This window comes from Oncorhynchus nerka, linkage group LG9a (assembly GCF_034236695.1).
Source record: "Oncorhynchus nerka isolate Pitt River linkage group LG9a, Oner_Uvic_2.0, whole genome shotgun sequence".
In the NCBI taxonomy this organism is placed as follows: Eukaryota; Metazoa; Chordata; class Actinopteri; order Salmoniformes; family Salmonidae; genus Oncorhynchus; species Oncorhynchus nerka.
In genome coordinates, this window is record NC_088404.1 from 22,650,530 (window position 1) to 22,668,498 (window position 17,969).

The 17,969-nt window shown below is 43.1% G+C and overlaps 2 protein-coding genes across 2 annotated transcripts in view; one reads left to right on the plus strand and one right to left on the minus strand.

Annotated features, from left to right (window-relative positions):
* The window catches only part of LOC115134064 (protein bicaudal D homolog 1-like), a 70,563-nt gene that overhangs the window by 45,412 nt on the left and 7,182 nt on the right, over positions 1-17,969 (minus strand). The window lies entirely within an intron of this gene.
* On the plus strand, positions 2,702-11,718 carry LOC115134066 (pyrin-like). The gene is made up of 2 exons (XM_029667650.2): positions 2,702-2,858; positions 6,548-11,718. Exon 2 carries the CDS (start codon positions 6,550-6,552, stop codon positions 7,897-7,899), a length of 1,350 nt encoding a protein of 449 aa, XP_029523510.1. The 5' UTR covers positions 2,702-2,858; positions 6,548-6,549; the 3' UTR covers positions 7,900-11,718.

A 17,969-nucleotide genomic window follows, 5' to 3' on the forward strand; every position in this document is an offset into this window, starting at 1 on the left:
AGCTGCTCTTCCTCCCGGGAAGGACTGCCCGTTCCATGATCTCGCCATCACGGTTGACAACTCCATCGTGTCCTCCTCCCAGAGCGCTAAGAACCTTGGCGTGATCCTGGACAACACCCTGTCGTTCTCAACTAACATCAAGGCGGTGGCCCGTTCCTGTAGGTTCATGCTCTACAACATCCGCAGAGTACGACCCTGCCTCACACAGGAAGCGGAGCAGGTCCTAATCCAGGCACTTGTCATCTCCCGTCTGGATTACTGCAACTCGCTGTTGGCTGGGCTCCCTGCCTGTGCCATTAAACCCCTACAACTCATCCAGAATGCCGCAGCCCGTCTGGTGTTCAACCTTCCCAAGTTCTCTCACGTCACCCCGCTCCTCCGCTCTCTCCACTGGCTTCCAGTTGAAGCTCGCATCCGCTACAAGACCATGGTGCTTGCCTACGGAGCTGTGAGGGAACGGCACCTCAGTACCTCCAGGCTCTGATCAGGCCCTACACCCAAACAAGGGCACTGCGTTCATCCACCTCTGGCCTGCTCGCCTCCCTACCACTGAGGAAGTACAGTTCCCGCTCAGCCCAGTCAAAACTGTTCGCTGCTCTGGCCCCCCAATGGTGGAACAAACTCCCTCACGACGCCAGGACAGCGGAGTCAATCACCACCTTCCGGAGACACCTGAAACCCCACCTCTTTAAGGAATACCTAGGATAGGATAAAGTAATCCTTCTCACCCCCTTAAAAGACCTAGATGCACTATTGTAAAGTGGCTGTTCCACTGGATGTCATAAGGTGAAAGCACCAATTTGTAAGTCGCTCTGGATAAGAGCGTCTGCTAAATGACTTAAATGTAAATGTTCTCATCTCTCCTCTCCTTCCCTCTCCTCATCTATCCTCTCCTTCCCTCTCCTCATCTCTCCACTCCTTCCCTCTCCAGCTGAGAACAGATTTTTTGCAAACTGGCCCTTAACAGCTCACTGCCCTGTGTGAGATTATTAAGTGGAGTGGCATTAACTCTTCCACACATCACATATGTGACAAACAAGTCAGCAGGTAGGATAAGCATTGCATCTCATCTAACCTTACGGTCTTACTGAGATAAAATCTATTATACAAGAAGTGGTTCAAAATGACAGCATAATCCATATGGATAGGAGTGCTAGTGTCATAATAACTGTATTAATTTATTAAGAGAGAGAAATACAGACAAACAGAGAGAAGAGAAAAGAGATGGCTTTTACAGTATTTACTAACACATCATTTTATAATCACGTATTTTACCAGCTATCTCAGCTGGGTAATATGCCCTAGAGGGGACGGTTGGGGACGGTTGGCTCAGCAGAGTGGTAACTGTGCCAAAAGGTCAGAACACAGATGAAGTGGGCTGAAAGGAGGAGAGGAAAAGAGAGGAGGCTTTGATGCAAGATGCCCTGTAAGACCTGTCTTGACTCATCAGCATGATGCAATGGCAGACTGCATGGGCTCTTGGACCCCTTCCATCACCCTAGCTTCAGTCACTCCGAGAGAGAGAGAGAGAGAGAGAAACACCCTCCTCCTATATCTTCTCATCTCATAACAACTGTTGCCTAGCCTTTGTTCTTAGAGCGTTTCAGATAAAGGACTATTGCCATAGAACAAATTGAAAAAAATAAAGCTTATAATATCCTCCACAGTCATAAGTCATAACAGCTAAGATACTCTAATAACTACAGATATTCTTACATTAAATGATTGGGTGGTAAGTATGTGCCTGTGGGCTCAATTTAAATCAGTCTCTGCTCTGAAAGCTCAAAAATCTTCACACAGCCCAGTGCAGAGTAGTCTCACATGAACCACTAATGTCGCCTTCCCACTTCCAGTGTACCGTTTGTTCCTTAACCAGATTCCCTCAGGCTGTGACAGCATCTCATCTCCCATCCATCAAACTGTTAAGAACCACAGGTGTGCCTGGGCCGTATTACTCTTCTACAGAGGACCTGTCTAGTAAACTCCAGGCAGCCACATGGTAAATCAAGGTGTGTGTGTCTGCATGGAGAGGGATGTGTCCCTCTCCTCTGACTCCAGCTCTCCATAAAGCCAGAGATTCATTAGGGCCTCAGAAGCCTTATGTCCTATATCAGGGATGGGGGTGGGGGCCACCAAAAATCTGAACTCATCATGAGGGGGCCGCAGTGGTTTGCGGTTCTGCGTACCCACAACCCATACCCACACATGCAGTCAGAGGTGGACCTAGCCTTTTGGGGGCCATAAGTGAAATTTTGTTGCCTTCCCCCCAAACAATTGTGGCACACTTGACAGGAGAGAGAACAATTATGTTTTTGAGTTCATTTCCTGCAATTCTACACATTTGTCCATGGGGTGTAGAGAAAATGTTGCAGTTTTAAAGCAAGTTTGTTGCAATTCTACAAATTTTGCCATAGGGTGAAGAGAAATGTTTTCAGTTTTTATTTAATATGATATCTGAGTGAGAGTGACTAACAAAATCAGTTGCCCATCCCTGTCCTATATACTGGCCGGGCTGGAGACAATGGGCAGGACAGTCAGAATGAATATGTATTTCGATGTGAAAAAGTAATTTAGGGTGTTTAATTGTAGCCAACATGATAGAATGAGCACTGCTACGGCGAAGTTAATATTTAACTTAACTTACCTCAAGTTGATATGATGTAATAGTTCTTTAGGAGAAGGCGAGGAGGAAATACATATTTTACGCTGGTACGGTAACTGACTTCAGGGTAATACAGTAAAGTGAAACTGTCCTGGCCAGGTACTATAGGCTATATAAAGTAATCGCCTCAAGTGATTATCACTGAAGTGAAAGAAGATAGTCATACAGAAACACTACTAGACAAGCACACAATCAGGTGAGTGAACAGGTTTATTTACCAAGGGGATATTTCTTAATGCTTTGATAGAAAAGTCATGTATAGATTGGACTAGGGCTGTTATGGGGACCGTATTACTGCCACATCGGCCGTCACGAGTCATGACGGCAGTCAAATTTCACATTACCGTTTAGTCACGGTAATTAGACTTCTCCAAGCTCTGATGCTGCTTATGGTCATTAGTAGACTACCAAACTTGCTAACTGCCTGGTACTCAGCACTCTATTGTCCCTCAATTCACTCTGACACCAATGCAAATGTTATCGAAAATCAAACAATTCATGAGAGCTCATGAGCTCATGCTGCTCAACATTTCTATAGGCTATGAAATTGCGTGAGAAAACAGAGTGATGACCTCTATTAAAAAGAGGAGGATCCCATCAACTTTCTAAAGGCTTACTATATTTATTTCTCAACTTTCCTAATATTAAGCACCTTGCTTCTCTTTACAACAGGAGTTTAGCCTACCTGGCTGGCATGAAAATTAACCACAGAAAAAAGCATCCTATTTATCGCTATTTAAGTGCATAGACGACATGTATTGTTTCCTGAGCCCCTTTTTTAAAGAAAGGTGCATGATAATAGGCCATTCTAAACAAATTTCATATATTATTTAGTATACAGTATGTAAAGGCAAGATGAAATCAAGAATAGTCTGATGGGTGACAATATTAGCCTATCACTTGTGAAATATATATTATCACTTGTGAGTGATGCCCAGCTTGTGTGCAGTAAGGCAAAAAACAGAGCATGCCTTTTTTGCAACTTTTTCAAATCATAGTCGCACACCTCATGTACCGTAGCCCATAGGCCTATTTTTGATAAGGTTTGTATCACAACTAAAGTCTTAAAATGAAGCACATTAATCCTGATTTACAACGGGTGTAAACCCGACCTGACATACATACACAACACATAAGTTCCAAGTTTGGGGAAGATAATTTTCACCATAAAAATGCACTTTTATAATAAAGGCATTACATGCATAATCGCATTTGCGGTCACTTTTGAGAGTGGTATTTTACTGCTAATTGATTGCATTTTGGAACATTTGTGCTTGTAGCCTACTGTCTAGTGCGCATTGCTACGCTTGTAATTCAAAGAAATAGCCTAATTGTTGATCAACATTTTAAGCTAAACGTTATGATCGGTTGCTTCAGCCTCATCGCGTAAAAAAGTTTTTTTTGATGCTAGTGGTTGTATTAATTTGGGATCTATTGCATCCCACAACTGTCTCAGACTATCTTTGGAATATTTATTTCTCACACAGAATAGATAAGGTCAACTTTTGTACTATGGGGAAAAGTAGATTGATATAGGCTAGTGCTTTCGCTGTTCGTTAGGTCTACTCATCTTGTTGGCTGACAAAAAGTAAATGTGGACAGTTCTTCCAATATCTTCAATGTGCACCTCAGAATTGGATAAGGACGAGCGCAGTTGCGTCCCCAAAGTATCTGTCTTCACTTGTAGCCTGTGAGAAAGACCTGATCACGTGAAGGGCAAAGAGAGGCATGTGAGTGAGAGATGCTTCGGAGCATACAGCCGGGAGAAGGGAATTATATTTATTATATTAATTACCGTGAGACTGGCAGTTACTTGCTTGACAGTCACCAGCTGACTGTTCAACATTACATAATATGTGGCAGTTCTACATTGCATTATACAGCACAAATGTTATTGTATTGTAGTATCCTACCAATATGCCCCAGGATAGATGAAACTCTTTGGGCTCTGGTACACATTATTGTGTTTGTATGTGGTTGGTGATTATTAAGTGATATTCACAGTGCTTTTCATTTTGTCCTGCTCTGGTGGATGTGTAGCTGGTTACTGGGTCATTCCACCAATAGAGTGCATTTTGGGTAATCGAATAAAATGTTATTGGTTGCATACACATATTAAGCAGATGTTATTGCGGGTGTAGCGAAATGCTTGTGTTCCTAGCTCCAACAGCGCAGTAATATCTAACAATACACACAAATCTAAAAAGTAAGATAATGGAATTTAGAAATATATAAATATGAAACCATTTCAATGATTTTACTGAGTTACAGTTCATTTAAGAGGAAATCAATCAATTGAAATAAATTCATTAGGCCCTAGAAGTGATTTAGCTCGTCTGGTTGGCTCGTTTCACTGGGCAGCTCGACGCTGTGCTTCCCTTTTGTAGTCTGTAATAGTTTGCAAGCCCTGCCACATAAGACTAGCGTCGGAGCCGGTGTGTAATATGATTAAATCTTTGCCCTGTATTGACGCTTTGCCTGTTTGATGGTTAGTCGCAGGGCATAGCAGGATTTCTTGTAAGCTTCCGGGTTAGAGTCCCGCACCTTGAAAGCGGCAGCTCTATCCTTTAACTCAGTGTGAATGTTGCCTGTAATCCATGGCTTCTGGTTGGGGTATGTACGTACAGCCACTGTGGGGACGACGTCTTCGATGCACTTATTGATAAAGCCAGTGACTGATGTGGTGTACTCCTCAATGCCATCGGAAGAATCCCGGAACATGTTCCAGTCTGTGATAGCAAAACAGTCCTGTAGTTTAGCATCTGCTTCATCTGACCATGCCGAGAGCATGCCGATTGCGCACTCCCTCAAAACTTGAGACGTCTGTGGCATTGTGTTGTGTGACAAAACTGCACATTTTAGAGTGGCCTTTTATTTTCCACAGCACAAGGTGCACCTGTGTAATGATCAAGCTGTTTAATCAGCTTCTTCATATACCACAACTGTCAGGTGAATGTATTCAGTGGTGTAAAGTACTTAGGAAGGCCATAAAGATCATCAAGGAAACAACCACCCGAGCCACTGCCTGTTCACCCCGCTATCATCCAGAAGGCGAGGTCAGTACAGGTGCATCAAAGCTGGGACCGAGAGACTGAAAAACAGCTTCTATCTCAAGGCCATCAGACTGTTAAACAGCCACCACTAACATTGAGTGGCTGCTGCCAACACACTGACTCAACTCCAGCCACTTTAATAATGGGAATTGATGGGAATTAATGTAAAATATATCACTAGCCACTTTAAACAATGCTACTTAATATAATGTTTACATACCCTACATTATTTATCTCATATGTATACGTATATACTGTACTCTATATCATCTACTGCATCTTTATGTAATACATGTATCACTAGCCACTTTAAACCATGCCACTTTGTTTACATACTCATCTCATATGTATATACTGTACTCGATACCATCTACTGCATCTGGGACCAACACTTTACATGTTGCATATTTTTGTTCAGTATAAAATATCAAAGGGAGGCAAAGGACACTCTATTAGTGGAACGACCCTACTGTCCCTACTGGGTGTTTGAATGTTTTTTTGTATTCTTTTTAAAACTGAAATAGAAAATATATTTTAGAGGCAAATATACGTATCTCTATCATTGTTTTGGTTTCAGTTTAACAAGGCATGTGATGCATGAGTCACTGACTGACAGACTGTGCCAACCAAAGGTTTTACCCCGAGAATACCTGTGACCAATGCTGGCTTTATCTGTACATCTGATCTGCACCAGTCAATCAAGTTTCAGTTCTTGAATGGGAATTTCCATTCATGTTTTACATAGACTGAACTGAAACTAAGCTAAACTGAACTAAACTAAATAGAAACAAAACGAAACAAAAAATAACTGACTGTGTTGTCTTGTTCCCAGCTATGTCGCCAAACAACAAGTGGATAGGGAGGGGCCTGCATGCCAGCCTGTTGTACCTGGTTTTATTTGTGTGCCTGGTGCGCACCGCTACTCTGGACGAAGAAGATATTGAGATTGATGATGAGGAGGAGGAAGACCTGGAGTATGAATACAGTATAAAACAAGACAGACACACCTGTGGAAGCGGTCAAACTGGTCAGTATCCATTCTGTAAGGACAAGGAGCAGGTCATTCACCACTACGTCGACACAAGGGATGAGTGTGGAGAGACAGACTTCAAGAAAGTGCGGGGGGAAATGCAGCTGATGATCCAGGACCGACGAAAGAAGATGAAGGAGATCGTACACTCTGCAAAACTCATCGAGAAAAATGTGGAGAGGGAGAAAGAGGACACTTTGCTGTTCCTGACTGAAGTGACACGGCTCATTCAGAAGACCTATGTAGATGTCATTGAGGAGATCGAAAAGAAGCAGAAAGCATCAACAACCATGGCTATAGAGCACATTCTAGAGCTAACACAGGAAATCTCTAAACTACAGGAGAGAAGCTCTGAACTGGAGCGGCTCTCACACATTGAGGACCACCTTCACCTTCTCCAGATGTTCCCGTCCCTGTGTACCCCACCGGCCACCATTGACTGGTCTGAGGTCAGCATTCACAGTGATCCAAGTGTGGGGTCTATGAGGAGAGCTGTGAACAAGCTGAGAGAAGCACTCAATAGTGAAGAGAGCAGGCTGTCTGCAGCTGAGTTGGGAAGGATTAAGACGTGTGCAGTGGATGTGACTCTGGACCCTGACACAGCACATCCGTACCTCATTGTCTCTGAAGACGGGAAACAAGTGAGAATTGGAGATCTCCGGCAAAATGTCACAGATGGCCCTGAAAGGTTTAATTCAGTTGTTAATGTCCTGGCAAAGGAGGGCTTCTCCTCAGGGAGATTCTACTATGAGGTGCAGGTGAAAGGTAAGACTAGGTTGGATTTAGGAGTGGCCATAGAGTCCATCAACAGGAAGAGTGGGGTCACCCTGAGCCCTGGCCATGGATACCTGGCTATATGTCTGAGGGATGGGGATAGGTATGTAGCTGCTGAAAGCCCTGCTATCCTCATCGCTCTTAGCCAGAAGCCCCAGAAGATAGGGGTTTATGTTGATTATGAACAGGGCCAGGTCTCCTTCTATGATGTGGATAACAGGTCTCATATCTACTCCTTCACTGATTATTCTTTCAATAAGAAACTCTATCCCTTTTTTAGTACTGGCACCGACGACGACGGTGAAAACTCAGCCCCATTAGTCATTACCCCAGTCAATCAACAACTGAGTATTAATTTCTTCACTTTTGAAAAAGCCTGAAAATTGATAAAATACAACTTACAATGTGTATATACACTGAGTATACAAAATATTAGCAACACCTTCCTAATATTGAGTTGCACCCAACACTTTTGCCCTCAGAACAGCCTAAATTCATCAGGGCATAGACTCTACAAAGTGTCGAAAGCGTTCAACAGGGATGATGGCCCATGACTCCAATGATTCCCACAGTTGTGTCAAGTTGGCTGGATGTCATTTGGGTAGTGGACCATTCTTGAGTGTGAAAAACTCAGCAGCGCTGCAGTTCTTGACACACTCGCGCCTGGCACTTACCACCATACTCTGTTCAAAGGCACTTCAATCTTTTGTCTTGCCCATTCACCCTCTGAATGGCACCACATACACAATCCATGTCTCCATTGTCTCAAGGCTTAAAATTTTTTCTTTAACCTGTCTCCTCCCCTTCATCTACACTGATTGAAGTGATGTCAATAAGGTATCATAGCTTTCACCTGGTCAGTCTATGTCATGGAAAGAGCAGGTGTTCCTAATGTTTTGTACAATCAGTGTATTGAGGCTGTCAGAGTTAGTTTACATTTTGTTATTAATTGCATTGTCTGAATGCGTTCAAAATAAATTGAAAACATCAAAAATACATATCATATACACCTAAAAAACAAGGCTAAAGAAAGTGTGCTTTGTCAATTTACCTGATTTTGTTAACTGTTACTTTGGACAAAATCAAGACTTCAATATTCTTGTAATGCTTTTTGTATAAAATCATCTTAAATTACTGCTCAATTTGAGCTAATTCTGAATATGCAAATAATTGTGATTTATCACAGCAAGTCCTGCGATTAATTATACTTAAAAATGGTATTGTTTCACGGCCCTAGTATCTGTAGAATATCATTATATATCAATGTTTAGGGAAGCACATTGGGAAAGCACTGTGTTACATCAAATCAGATCATACAATTGTTTTCCATTTACTTTTTTGTTGCAAGTTGTTTCAAATGTCATATTTCAAAATGTCTCTCCAGTTTTCCCCTTCTTGAAGAAATTAAAGGTTATAAATTACATTAACTGAAGGTCTAATTAAATGAATCCATTCAGCCAACAATACGTCTCAAGGTCCTTGTGGTTTTCCATTCAGAACATTCTGAATGACACAACGCCTTCCACCCTGACAACTCTTATGTCAAGGTGCATGTGGTTCCTCCATCCAGAAGCATCTGAATGACAACACTTTTCACCCTTAGAATTCTACAGTATACTCTTTGTCCCAAGTGTTCCGTTGATACCATAGGGTGATACCATAGGGTGAGATAGAATCAAAGCTCTAGGAGAACCACTCCCACACACACGCTCTCTAATCTGCATTAGCCGATTAATTGCATGGTAGAAAGAGAGGGAGAGAGATATAGGAAGAGAGGGTAGAGAAAGGGGGAGAAAGAGAGAGAGAGAGAGAGAGACACTGTTAATCCCAGGGAGGCTGATTGGTTTTCCAGCAGACACCCTGAGAAAGACTGCTAATTGCTGTGTTACAGAGCAGGAGGTGAGTATGAGACAGAGGCAACTTATGGCTGTTTCACAAAGCAGGAGTTATGTAAGGGGCCGAGAGAGTCTACAGTCTCCGTGGCTTGCTTGCCAGGTCTATAGCCAGGAACATGGAGTACTGGGCTGCTAATAAGAGATGCCAGGCTTATAGCCAGGAAGATGGAGTACTGAGCTGGGAACAAGACCCACAGGCTCTAGTCTCTATACTCCAGTCTTTAGTGCACTGGGTGATTGGGAACAATCCAGTATTCTCCATACACAAAGTTAATCATTACAGGAGAGATTTTGGTGTGAATGTGTGCTCTTGGTGTGAATGTGTGCTGGTAGGCCTTGGAATTTGGGTCTACGGAAGGTCCACTCACAGGGGTGATGTCATCAGCATTAGCGGCTCATTTTGTTACGTTACAGTTTTTCTCATCAATCTACACACAATACACCATAATGACAAAGTCAAAACAGGTTTTAGACATTTTTACAAATGTATTAAAAATAAAAAACGGAAAAAAGTATTCAGACCATTTACTCAGTACTTTGTTGAAGCACCTTTGGCAGCGATTACAACCTCAAGTCTTCTTGGCACACCTGTATTTGGGGAGCTTCTCCTCTTCTCTGCTGATTCTCTCAAGCTCTGTCAGGTTGGATGGGGAGTTGTCGCTGCACAGTTATTTTCAGGTCTCTCCAGAGATGTTCGATCGGGTTCAAGTCAGGGCTATGGCTGGGCCACTCATGGACATTTAGAGACTTGTCGTTGTCCTGTTGAAGTGCACCAGTTCCTCCTGCAGCAAAGCACCCACACAACATGATGCTGCCAACCCCATGCGTCATGGTTGGGATGGTGTTCTTCGGCTTGCAAGCCTCCCCCTTTTTCCTCCAAACATAACTATGGTCATTATGGCCAAACAGTTATATTTATATATTTGTTTCATCAGATCAGAGGACATTTCTCAGCAAGGAAGAAGCCACTCTGTGCCATCAGAGTCCCTGGGTTCGCGCCCAGGCTCTGTCGTAACCGGCCGCGACCGGGAGGTCCGTGGGGCAACGCACAATTGGCCTAGCGTCGTCCGGGTTAGGGAGGGCTTGGTCGGTAAGGATGTCCTTGTCTCATCGCGCACCAGCGACTCCTGTGGCGGGCCGGGCGCAGAGCGCGCTAACCAAGGTTGCCAGGTGCACGGTGTACCCGCCGACACATTGGCTGGCTTCCGGGTTGGATGCGCGCTGTGTTAAGAAGCAGTACGGCTGGTTGGGTTGTGTATCGGAGGACGCATGACTTTCAACCTTCGTCTCTCCCGAACCCGTACGGGAGTTGTAGCGATGAGACAAGATAGTAGCTACTACAACAATTGGATACCATGAAATTGGGGAGAAAAAGGGGTAAAATTCAACAACAAAAAATAAAAAGGAAGAAGCCACTGCTCCGAAACCACCATAATAAAGCCAGACTAAGGTTTGCAACTGCACATGATGACAAAGATCGTACTTTTTAGAGAAAAAATAGAACTGTTTGGACATAATGACTATCGTTATGTTTGAAGGAAAAAGGGGGAGGCTTGCAAGCTGAAGACGACCATCCCAACCATGAAGCACAGGGGGGCAGCATCATGTTGTGGGGGTGCTTTGCTGCAGGAGGGACTGGTGCACTTCACAAAATAAATGGCATCACGAGGTAGGAAAATTATTTGGATATATTGAAGCAACATCTCAAGACATCAGTCAGGAAGTTAAAGCTTGGTCGCAAATGGGTCTTCCAAATGGACATTGACCCCAAGCATACTTCCAAAGTTATGGCAAAATGTCTTAAGGACAACAAAGTCAAAGTAATTGGAGTGCCCATTATAAAGCCCTGACCTCAATCTTATAGAACATTTGTGGACAGAACTGAAAAAGTGTGCGCGATCAAGGAGGCCTACAAACCTGACTCAGTTACACCAGCTCTGTCAGGAGGAATGGGCCAAAATCCACCCAACTTATTGTGGAAAGCTTGTGGAAGGCTACCCGAAACGTTTGTCCCAAGTTATACAATTTAAAGGCAATGCTACCAAATACTAATTGAGTGTATGTAAACTGGGAATGTGATAAAATAAATAAAAGCTGAAATAAATTACTCTCTAATATTATTTTGACATTTCACATTCTTAAAATAAAGTGGTGATCCTAACTGACCTACGACAGGGCATTTTTACTAGTATTGAATGTCAGAAATTGTGAAAAACTGAGTTTAAATGTATTTGGCTAAGGTGTATGTAAACTTCCGACTTCAACTGTATATGTCATTGCTCTATAATCACAGGAGAACTCCTCCCAAGGTCATTACGGAATAAAATGGCCTCTTGCTATCTCCCCTCCTCTTCTTCCTTCTTTTTCTTCTCCTCCATGGAGAGATTATGAAATGAGAAACATGAAACAAGACTGGATCCCACCCCAAAATTGCTTCAGTTTGAGTGGAAACATCTATGACATGACAGACATGAAAACTAAAGCTTGCAGAAGCTTTACTTCGATTGTGTTCAGAAGGGTCATTGTTTCCATCTTAATTAGCAAATGAAACCCAAAGCACTGTGTTACTTTAGGTCTCAAGTTAACTGTAATACTTTATCATGATATTTTATGGTCTTATAGAGCTGTTTCACACTGACATACAAAAGTGTATAACAGTGAAAAGCACATATACTTAGAAAAATCAACAGAAATAGTTTCCTCAAAATAGCCTAAAACAGGCCATTTGGGTATAAAACCAACTAAAACAAACCTTATCTTGTGAATGGGTCCATTCCTTTTTGCAGTGACTTCAAAGTTGAGTTTGCTGCACAAACAGCTGAAGTAGGGCTCTACAATCAATACAGAAGCCTACAGGCACAGGAGTCCAGTTCCCTTTCCAGAATCATTTCACTGCAGTAAAAAGAGCTATTTGAAAAACACGATATCTTGGATGCACCCCAGGCTGCTCCCATAGACCAGCATTAGACCTTGACTTACTCATGCGAGAATCACAAGGGAGGACACAAAAAACACAGAGGGGACTAAATATACACATCGACTAAATATACAGGATATAGACTTTCTAAGAGGCCTCGCTGGCAACATGATTGATTAGCTTTATCTGATGAACGTCAAAGTTGACTTAATCCTCACAGTAACCATCTTTTTAATGCTTAATCTAAACCAAGTAAAATGTACCATGTTTAGATAATGCCATACCAACTTAAATAAATGCCCCTCTTCACATTTCTTTGCCCGCTCGATTTGTTCAAGTTTGCAAGGCCTAAAGGGTAAACTTTCTACCCCACATGTATCAGTTATCACATTTGCTCCCTATTTTTAAATGCCAAGTCATTATCTCTCTATCTGCAGGCCACACCTCTCCTACTACTGCGTATTGTGTAATCTGCTTGCGACCCACTCCCCTCTTCTCTCCAGAGTCAACACCGTCACAATGTCCACACTGTCACAAAGGCCTGAAACAACACACAAGATCACTTTCTGTGGAGTGTGACAGGTCAGTGTCATCCTCCACCCCTCCCCTGTCATTGTACTCAGTAATAACACCCGCACCTCCATGTCACGTCCCTCTCCCTCTCGTTTCCACATGCTTCTCCACATACTGCAGGTTACTACGCAGCCCAACACAATGCCTCTCAGGCATAATATATTTTTTACACCAACAGGCAGAAACAAATGCATATTTCCCCCCTTCCTCTCCCCAGGGGGAGCCACATGGGAGTCTCTCTGAAGCTAGGGAAGGAGAGGGGCAAGGAGAGGGAAAGGTGAGGGGGAAAGAGAGGGGGAAGGAAAGGGAAAGGTGAGGGGGAAGGAGAGGGAAAGGTGAGGGGGAAGGAGAGGGAAAGGTGAGGGGGAAGGAGAGGGGGAAGGAGAGGGAAAGGTGAGGGGGAAGGAGAGGGAAAGGTGAGGGGAGGGAGAGGGGGAAGGAGAGGGAAAGGTGAGGGGGAAGGAGAGGGGGAAGGAGAGGGAAAGGTGAGGGGGAAGGAGAGGGAAAGGTGAGGGGGAAGGAGAGGGGGAAGGAGAGGGAAAGGTGAGGGGAAGAAGAGGGAAAGGTGAGGGGGAAGGAGAGGGGGAATGAGAGGGAAAGGTGAGGGGGAAGGAGAGGGAAAGGTGAGGGGGAAGGAGAGGGGGAAGGAGAGGGAAAGGTGAGGGGGAAGGAGAGGGGGAAGGAGAGGGAAAGGTGAGGGGGAAGGAGAGGGAAAGGTGAGGGGGAAGGAGAGGGGGAAGGAGAGGGAAAGGTGAAGGGGAAGGAGAGGGGGAAGGAGAGGGAAAGGTGAGGGGGAAGGAGAGGGGGAAGGAGAGGGAAAGGTGAGGGGGAAAGAAGGAGTTGCAGGGAGAGGGAGGAGAGACTTAGCAGGGGGGAAGGGGATTTCATGGGGTATCAATTCTGCCCTCCCCTTTCCCATTTCCCAATGCTGATGTCATCAGGAAGGAGGTGGAGAGCAGGGTAATGACATACATGATGCATCTCTCCATTGTCTCTTTTTCCAGACAGAAAATACAGATTTACTACCAGAGTTGTCCCCAACTGAAGCTGATCTCCTTCCCACTCCTTCTGTAGTCACTGGATGAAGGAAACACTCACAACCACAGTAGGCAGATTCAGCAAAGCAAAGTAGGGCTAATAAGCATACTTTTCCAAATTGAAGTTTTTAAAATGTTCATCTATTCTCTAACTTTTCAATGTTCTCTCCATATGCCACAACCTGTCAAACTGAGAGTACATTCAGATCTTCACTTATCTTAATTTCACACCAAGACAGGTTTCAGTGGCATTGTCAATGAAGTGAACAATCAGGCATCAACAAAGTTTCTCCAACTAGGCATTGAAGACAGTTATGCTACAATGTAGTGGAGGCAATTGGTTATAAAAGTACACAATACATTATGAAAACAATATCTTAATCTCTGACACACAGAGGTCCTCTATCTCCAGCCTGCTCATTAGAAAACCCTTTTGCAATTATGTTAGCACAGCTGAAAACTGTTGTCCTGATTAAAAGAAGCAATAAAACTGGTCTTCTTTAGACTAGTTGAGTATCTGGAGCATCAGCATTTGTGGGTTCGATTACAGGCTCAAAATGGACAGAAACAAAGAACTTTCTTCTGAAAATCGTCAGTCTATTCTTGTTCTGAGAAATTAAGGCTATTCCATGCGAGAAATTGCCAAGAAACTGAAGATCTCGTACAACGCTGTGTACTACTCCCATCACAGAACAACGCAAACTGGCTCTAACTAGAACAGAAAGAGGAGTGGGAGGCCCCGGTGCACAACTGAGCAAGAGGACAAGTACATTAGAGTGTCTAGTTTGAGAAACAGATGCCTCACAAGTCTTCAACTGGCAGCTTCATTAAATAGTACCCGTAAAACACCAGTCTCAACGTCAGAAAGTTGGAAAGTTTTTATTATGAACAGGTAATCAAATGGCTACCCGGACTATTTGCATTGTCTGCCACCCCCAAACCCTCTTTTTACGCTGCTGCTACTCTCTGTTTATCATATATGCATGGTCACTTTAACTATACATTCATGTACATACTACCTCAATTGGGCCGACCAACCAGTGCTCCCGCACATTGGCTATCTGCATTGTGTCCCGCCACCCGCCACCCACCACCCGCCAACCCCTCTTTTACGCTACTGGTACTCTCTGTTCATCATATATATATATAGTCACATATATAGTCACTTTAACTATATCTACATACTACCTCAATCAGCCTGACTAACCGGTGTCTGTATGTAGCCTCACTACTTTTATAGCCTCGCTACTGTATATAGCCTGTCTTTTTACTGTTGTTTTATTTCTTTACTTACCTATTGTTCACCTAACACCTTTTTTACACTATTGGTTAGAGCCTGTAAGTAAGCATTTCAATGTACACCTGTTGTATTCGGCGCACGTGACAAATAAACTTTGATTTGAACAGTGAAGAGGCGACTCTGGGATAAGGCTATAATGTATTATTCCAGCCCAGGTGCAATTTAGATTTTGGCCACTAGATGGCAGCAGTATGTAGGCAAAGTTTTAGACTGATCCAATGAATCATTGCATTTCTGTTAAAATGTTGTATCAAGACTGCCCAAATGTGCCTAATTTCTTTATAAATAACTTCTCATGTTCAAAATTGTGCACTCTCCTCAAACAATGGCATGGTATTCTTTCACTGTAATAGCTACTGTAAATTGGACAGCGCAGTTAGATTAACAAGAATTTATGCTTTCAGCCAATATCAGATATGTCTATGTCCTGGGAAATGTTCTTGTTACTTACAACCTCATGCTAATCGCATTAGCCTACGTTAGCTCAACCGTCCCGTGGAAGGGACACCGATCCCGAAGAAGGTTAATCTAACTATTATATTCATCTGACACAATCCACAATAATCGCATTATTGTGTGCATGTAACCGTACTCATTGAAGCCTTACATTTAAAGTAACACCTTGTTATCCAAGGGAATGTGACATGATTCATGACCATGCTTAGCTGTCCTTCCTGGAGAAATGTATCTTAGGTTGATGATATCTCATATACACTACATTACCTAAAGTATGTGGACATGTCCTCGTCAAACTTCTCATTCCAAAATCATCATTAATATGGAGTTGGTCCCTCCTTTGCTGTGATAACAGCCTCCACTCTTCTGGGAAGTTTTTCCACTAGATGTTGTAACATTGCTGCGGGGACTTGCTTCCATTCAGCAACAAAAGCATTAGTGAGGTCGGGCACTGATGTTGGGCTATTAGGCCTTGCTCGCAGTCGGCGTTCCAATTCATCCCAAAGGTGTTCGATGGGGTTGAGGTCAGGGCTCTGTGCAGGCCAGTCAAGTGCTTCCACACCGATCTCAACAAACCATTTCTGTATTGACTTCACTTTGCGCATGGGGACATTGTCATGCTGAAACAGCAAAGGGCCTTCTCGAACTGTTGCTACAAAGTTCGAAGCACAGAATCGTCTAGAATATCATTGTATGATGTAGCTTTAAGATTTCCCCATCACTGGAACTAAGGGACCTGACAAACGGACTTGTTGGAAAGGTGGCATCCTATGACAGTGCCACATTGAATGTCAATGAGCTCTTCAGTAGGCCATTTTAATGCCAATGTTTGTCTATGGAGATTGCATGGCTGTGTGCTCGATTTTATTCATTGTCAGCAACAGGTGTGGCTGAAATAGCCAAATCCAGATATTTGAAGGGGTGTCCCCATACTTTTGTATATATAGTGTAATATCGAATCACACACTTCCTGTGAAATATAAGACTGTATGCATGCAAGCTAAGCAAGGAGCCTTCTGCGACAGGGATGAGTTGTGGCACACTGAACCTCTAACATTCTCTGCTATTATTAAAGCCTTGAGAGCAGAAACCTCCAGTGATGTTAGAGCTGTGCTCCTCAGACAGACATCAGTCACACTTCAGACCTGAACGTGTGTGACAACATAGAGAAAATTCTATGGGTTAAATCCTATATGTGACAGTCTGTGTAGGACTAGGGAGCCATGTCTAGGTGGTTAGTACACTACATGCCGATACCTACCTAATGCATTTTTGAAAAGTATTTCTTACTTGAAGCCTGTGTAATCTGCTGTACTGTCAAGTAATGGGGCGGCAGGGTAGCCTAGTGGTTAGAGCATTGGACTAGTAACCGAAACGTTGTAAGTTCAAATCCCGGAGCTGACAAGGTACAAAATCTGTCGTTCTGCCCTTGAACAGGCAGTTAACCCACTGTTCCTAGGCCGTCATTGAAAATAAGAATTTGTTCTTAACTGACTTGCCTAGTAAAATAAAGGAAAAAAATAAATAAAAAAAGTATATCTGTAAATGATTTTCAGCCTGGTTGACTTGCTGATGGAGGTGTCATCATTGTTCAGATGACATCTGGATGTAGAGCTTCTAATATTATGCTGCTGTAATGTCCTTTCTCCTCATTCTGCTAGTTTCCTCTGATAGGCTTATCCTCTATCCCTATTTTGTTGCCTTACAACCTGGAATTAAAATTGACTTTTTGGGGGTTCGTATCATTTGAAGATGCAAAATAGTTTTTCTTGTGAAAAAAAACAAGAAATAAGATAAAGATAAGATAAGATAATAATAATAAATAATAATAAAAAATAGAACTTGAGCGGGCATAACTATTCACCCCCCAAAGTCAATACTTTGTAAAGCCACCTCTTGCAGAAATTACAGCTGCAAGTCTCTTGGGTTATGTCTCAATAAGCTTGGCACATCTAGCCACTGAGATTTTTTCCCATTCTTCAAGGCCAAATTGCTCCAGCTCCTTCAAGTTGGATGGATTCCGCTGGTGTACAGCAATCTTTAAGTCATACTACAGATTCTCAATTGGATTGAGATCTGGGCTTTGACTAGGCCATTCCAAGACATTTAAATGGTTCCCCTTAAACCACTCAAGTGTTGCTTTAGCAGTATGCTTAAGGTCATTGTCCTGCTGGAAGGTGAACCTCCGTCCCAGTCTCAAATCTCTTGAAGACTGAAAAAGGTTTCCCTCAAGAATTTCCCTGTATTTAGCGCCATCCATCACTCCTTCAAT

Coding starts and splice junctions, on each gene's coding strand:
- LOC115134066 (XM_029667650.2), top strand. CDS start 6,550: ATGTCGCCAAACAACAAGTGGATAGGGAGGGGCCTGCATGCCAGCCTG.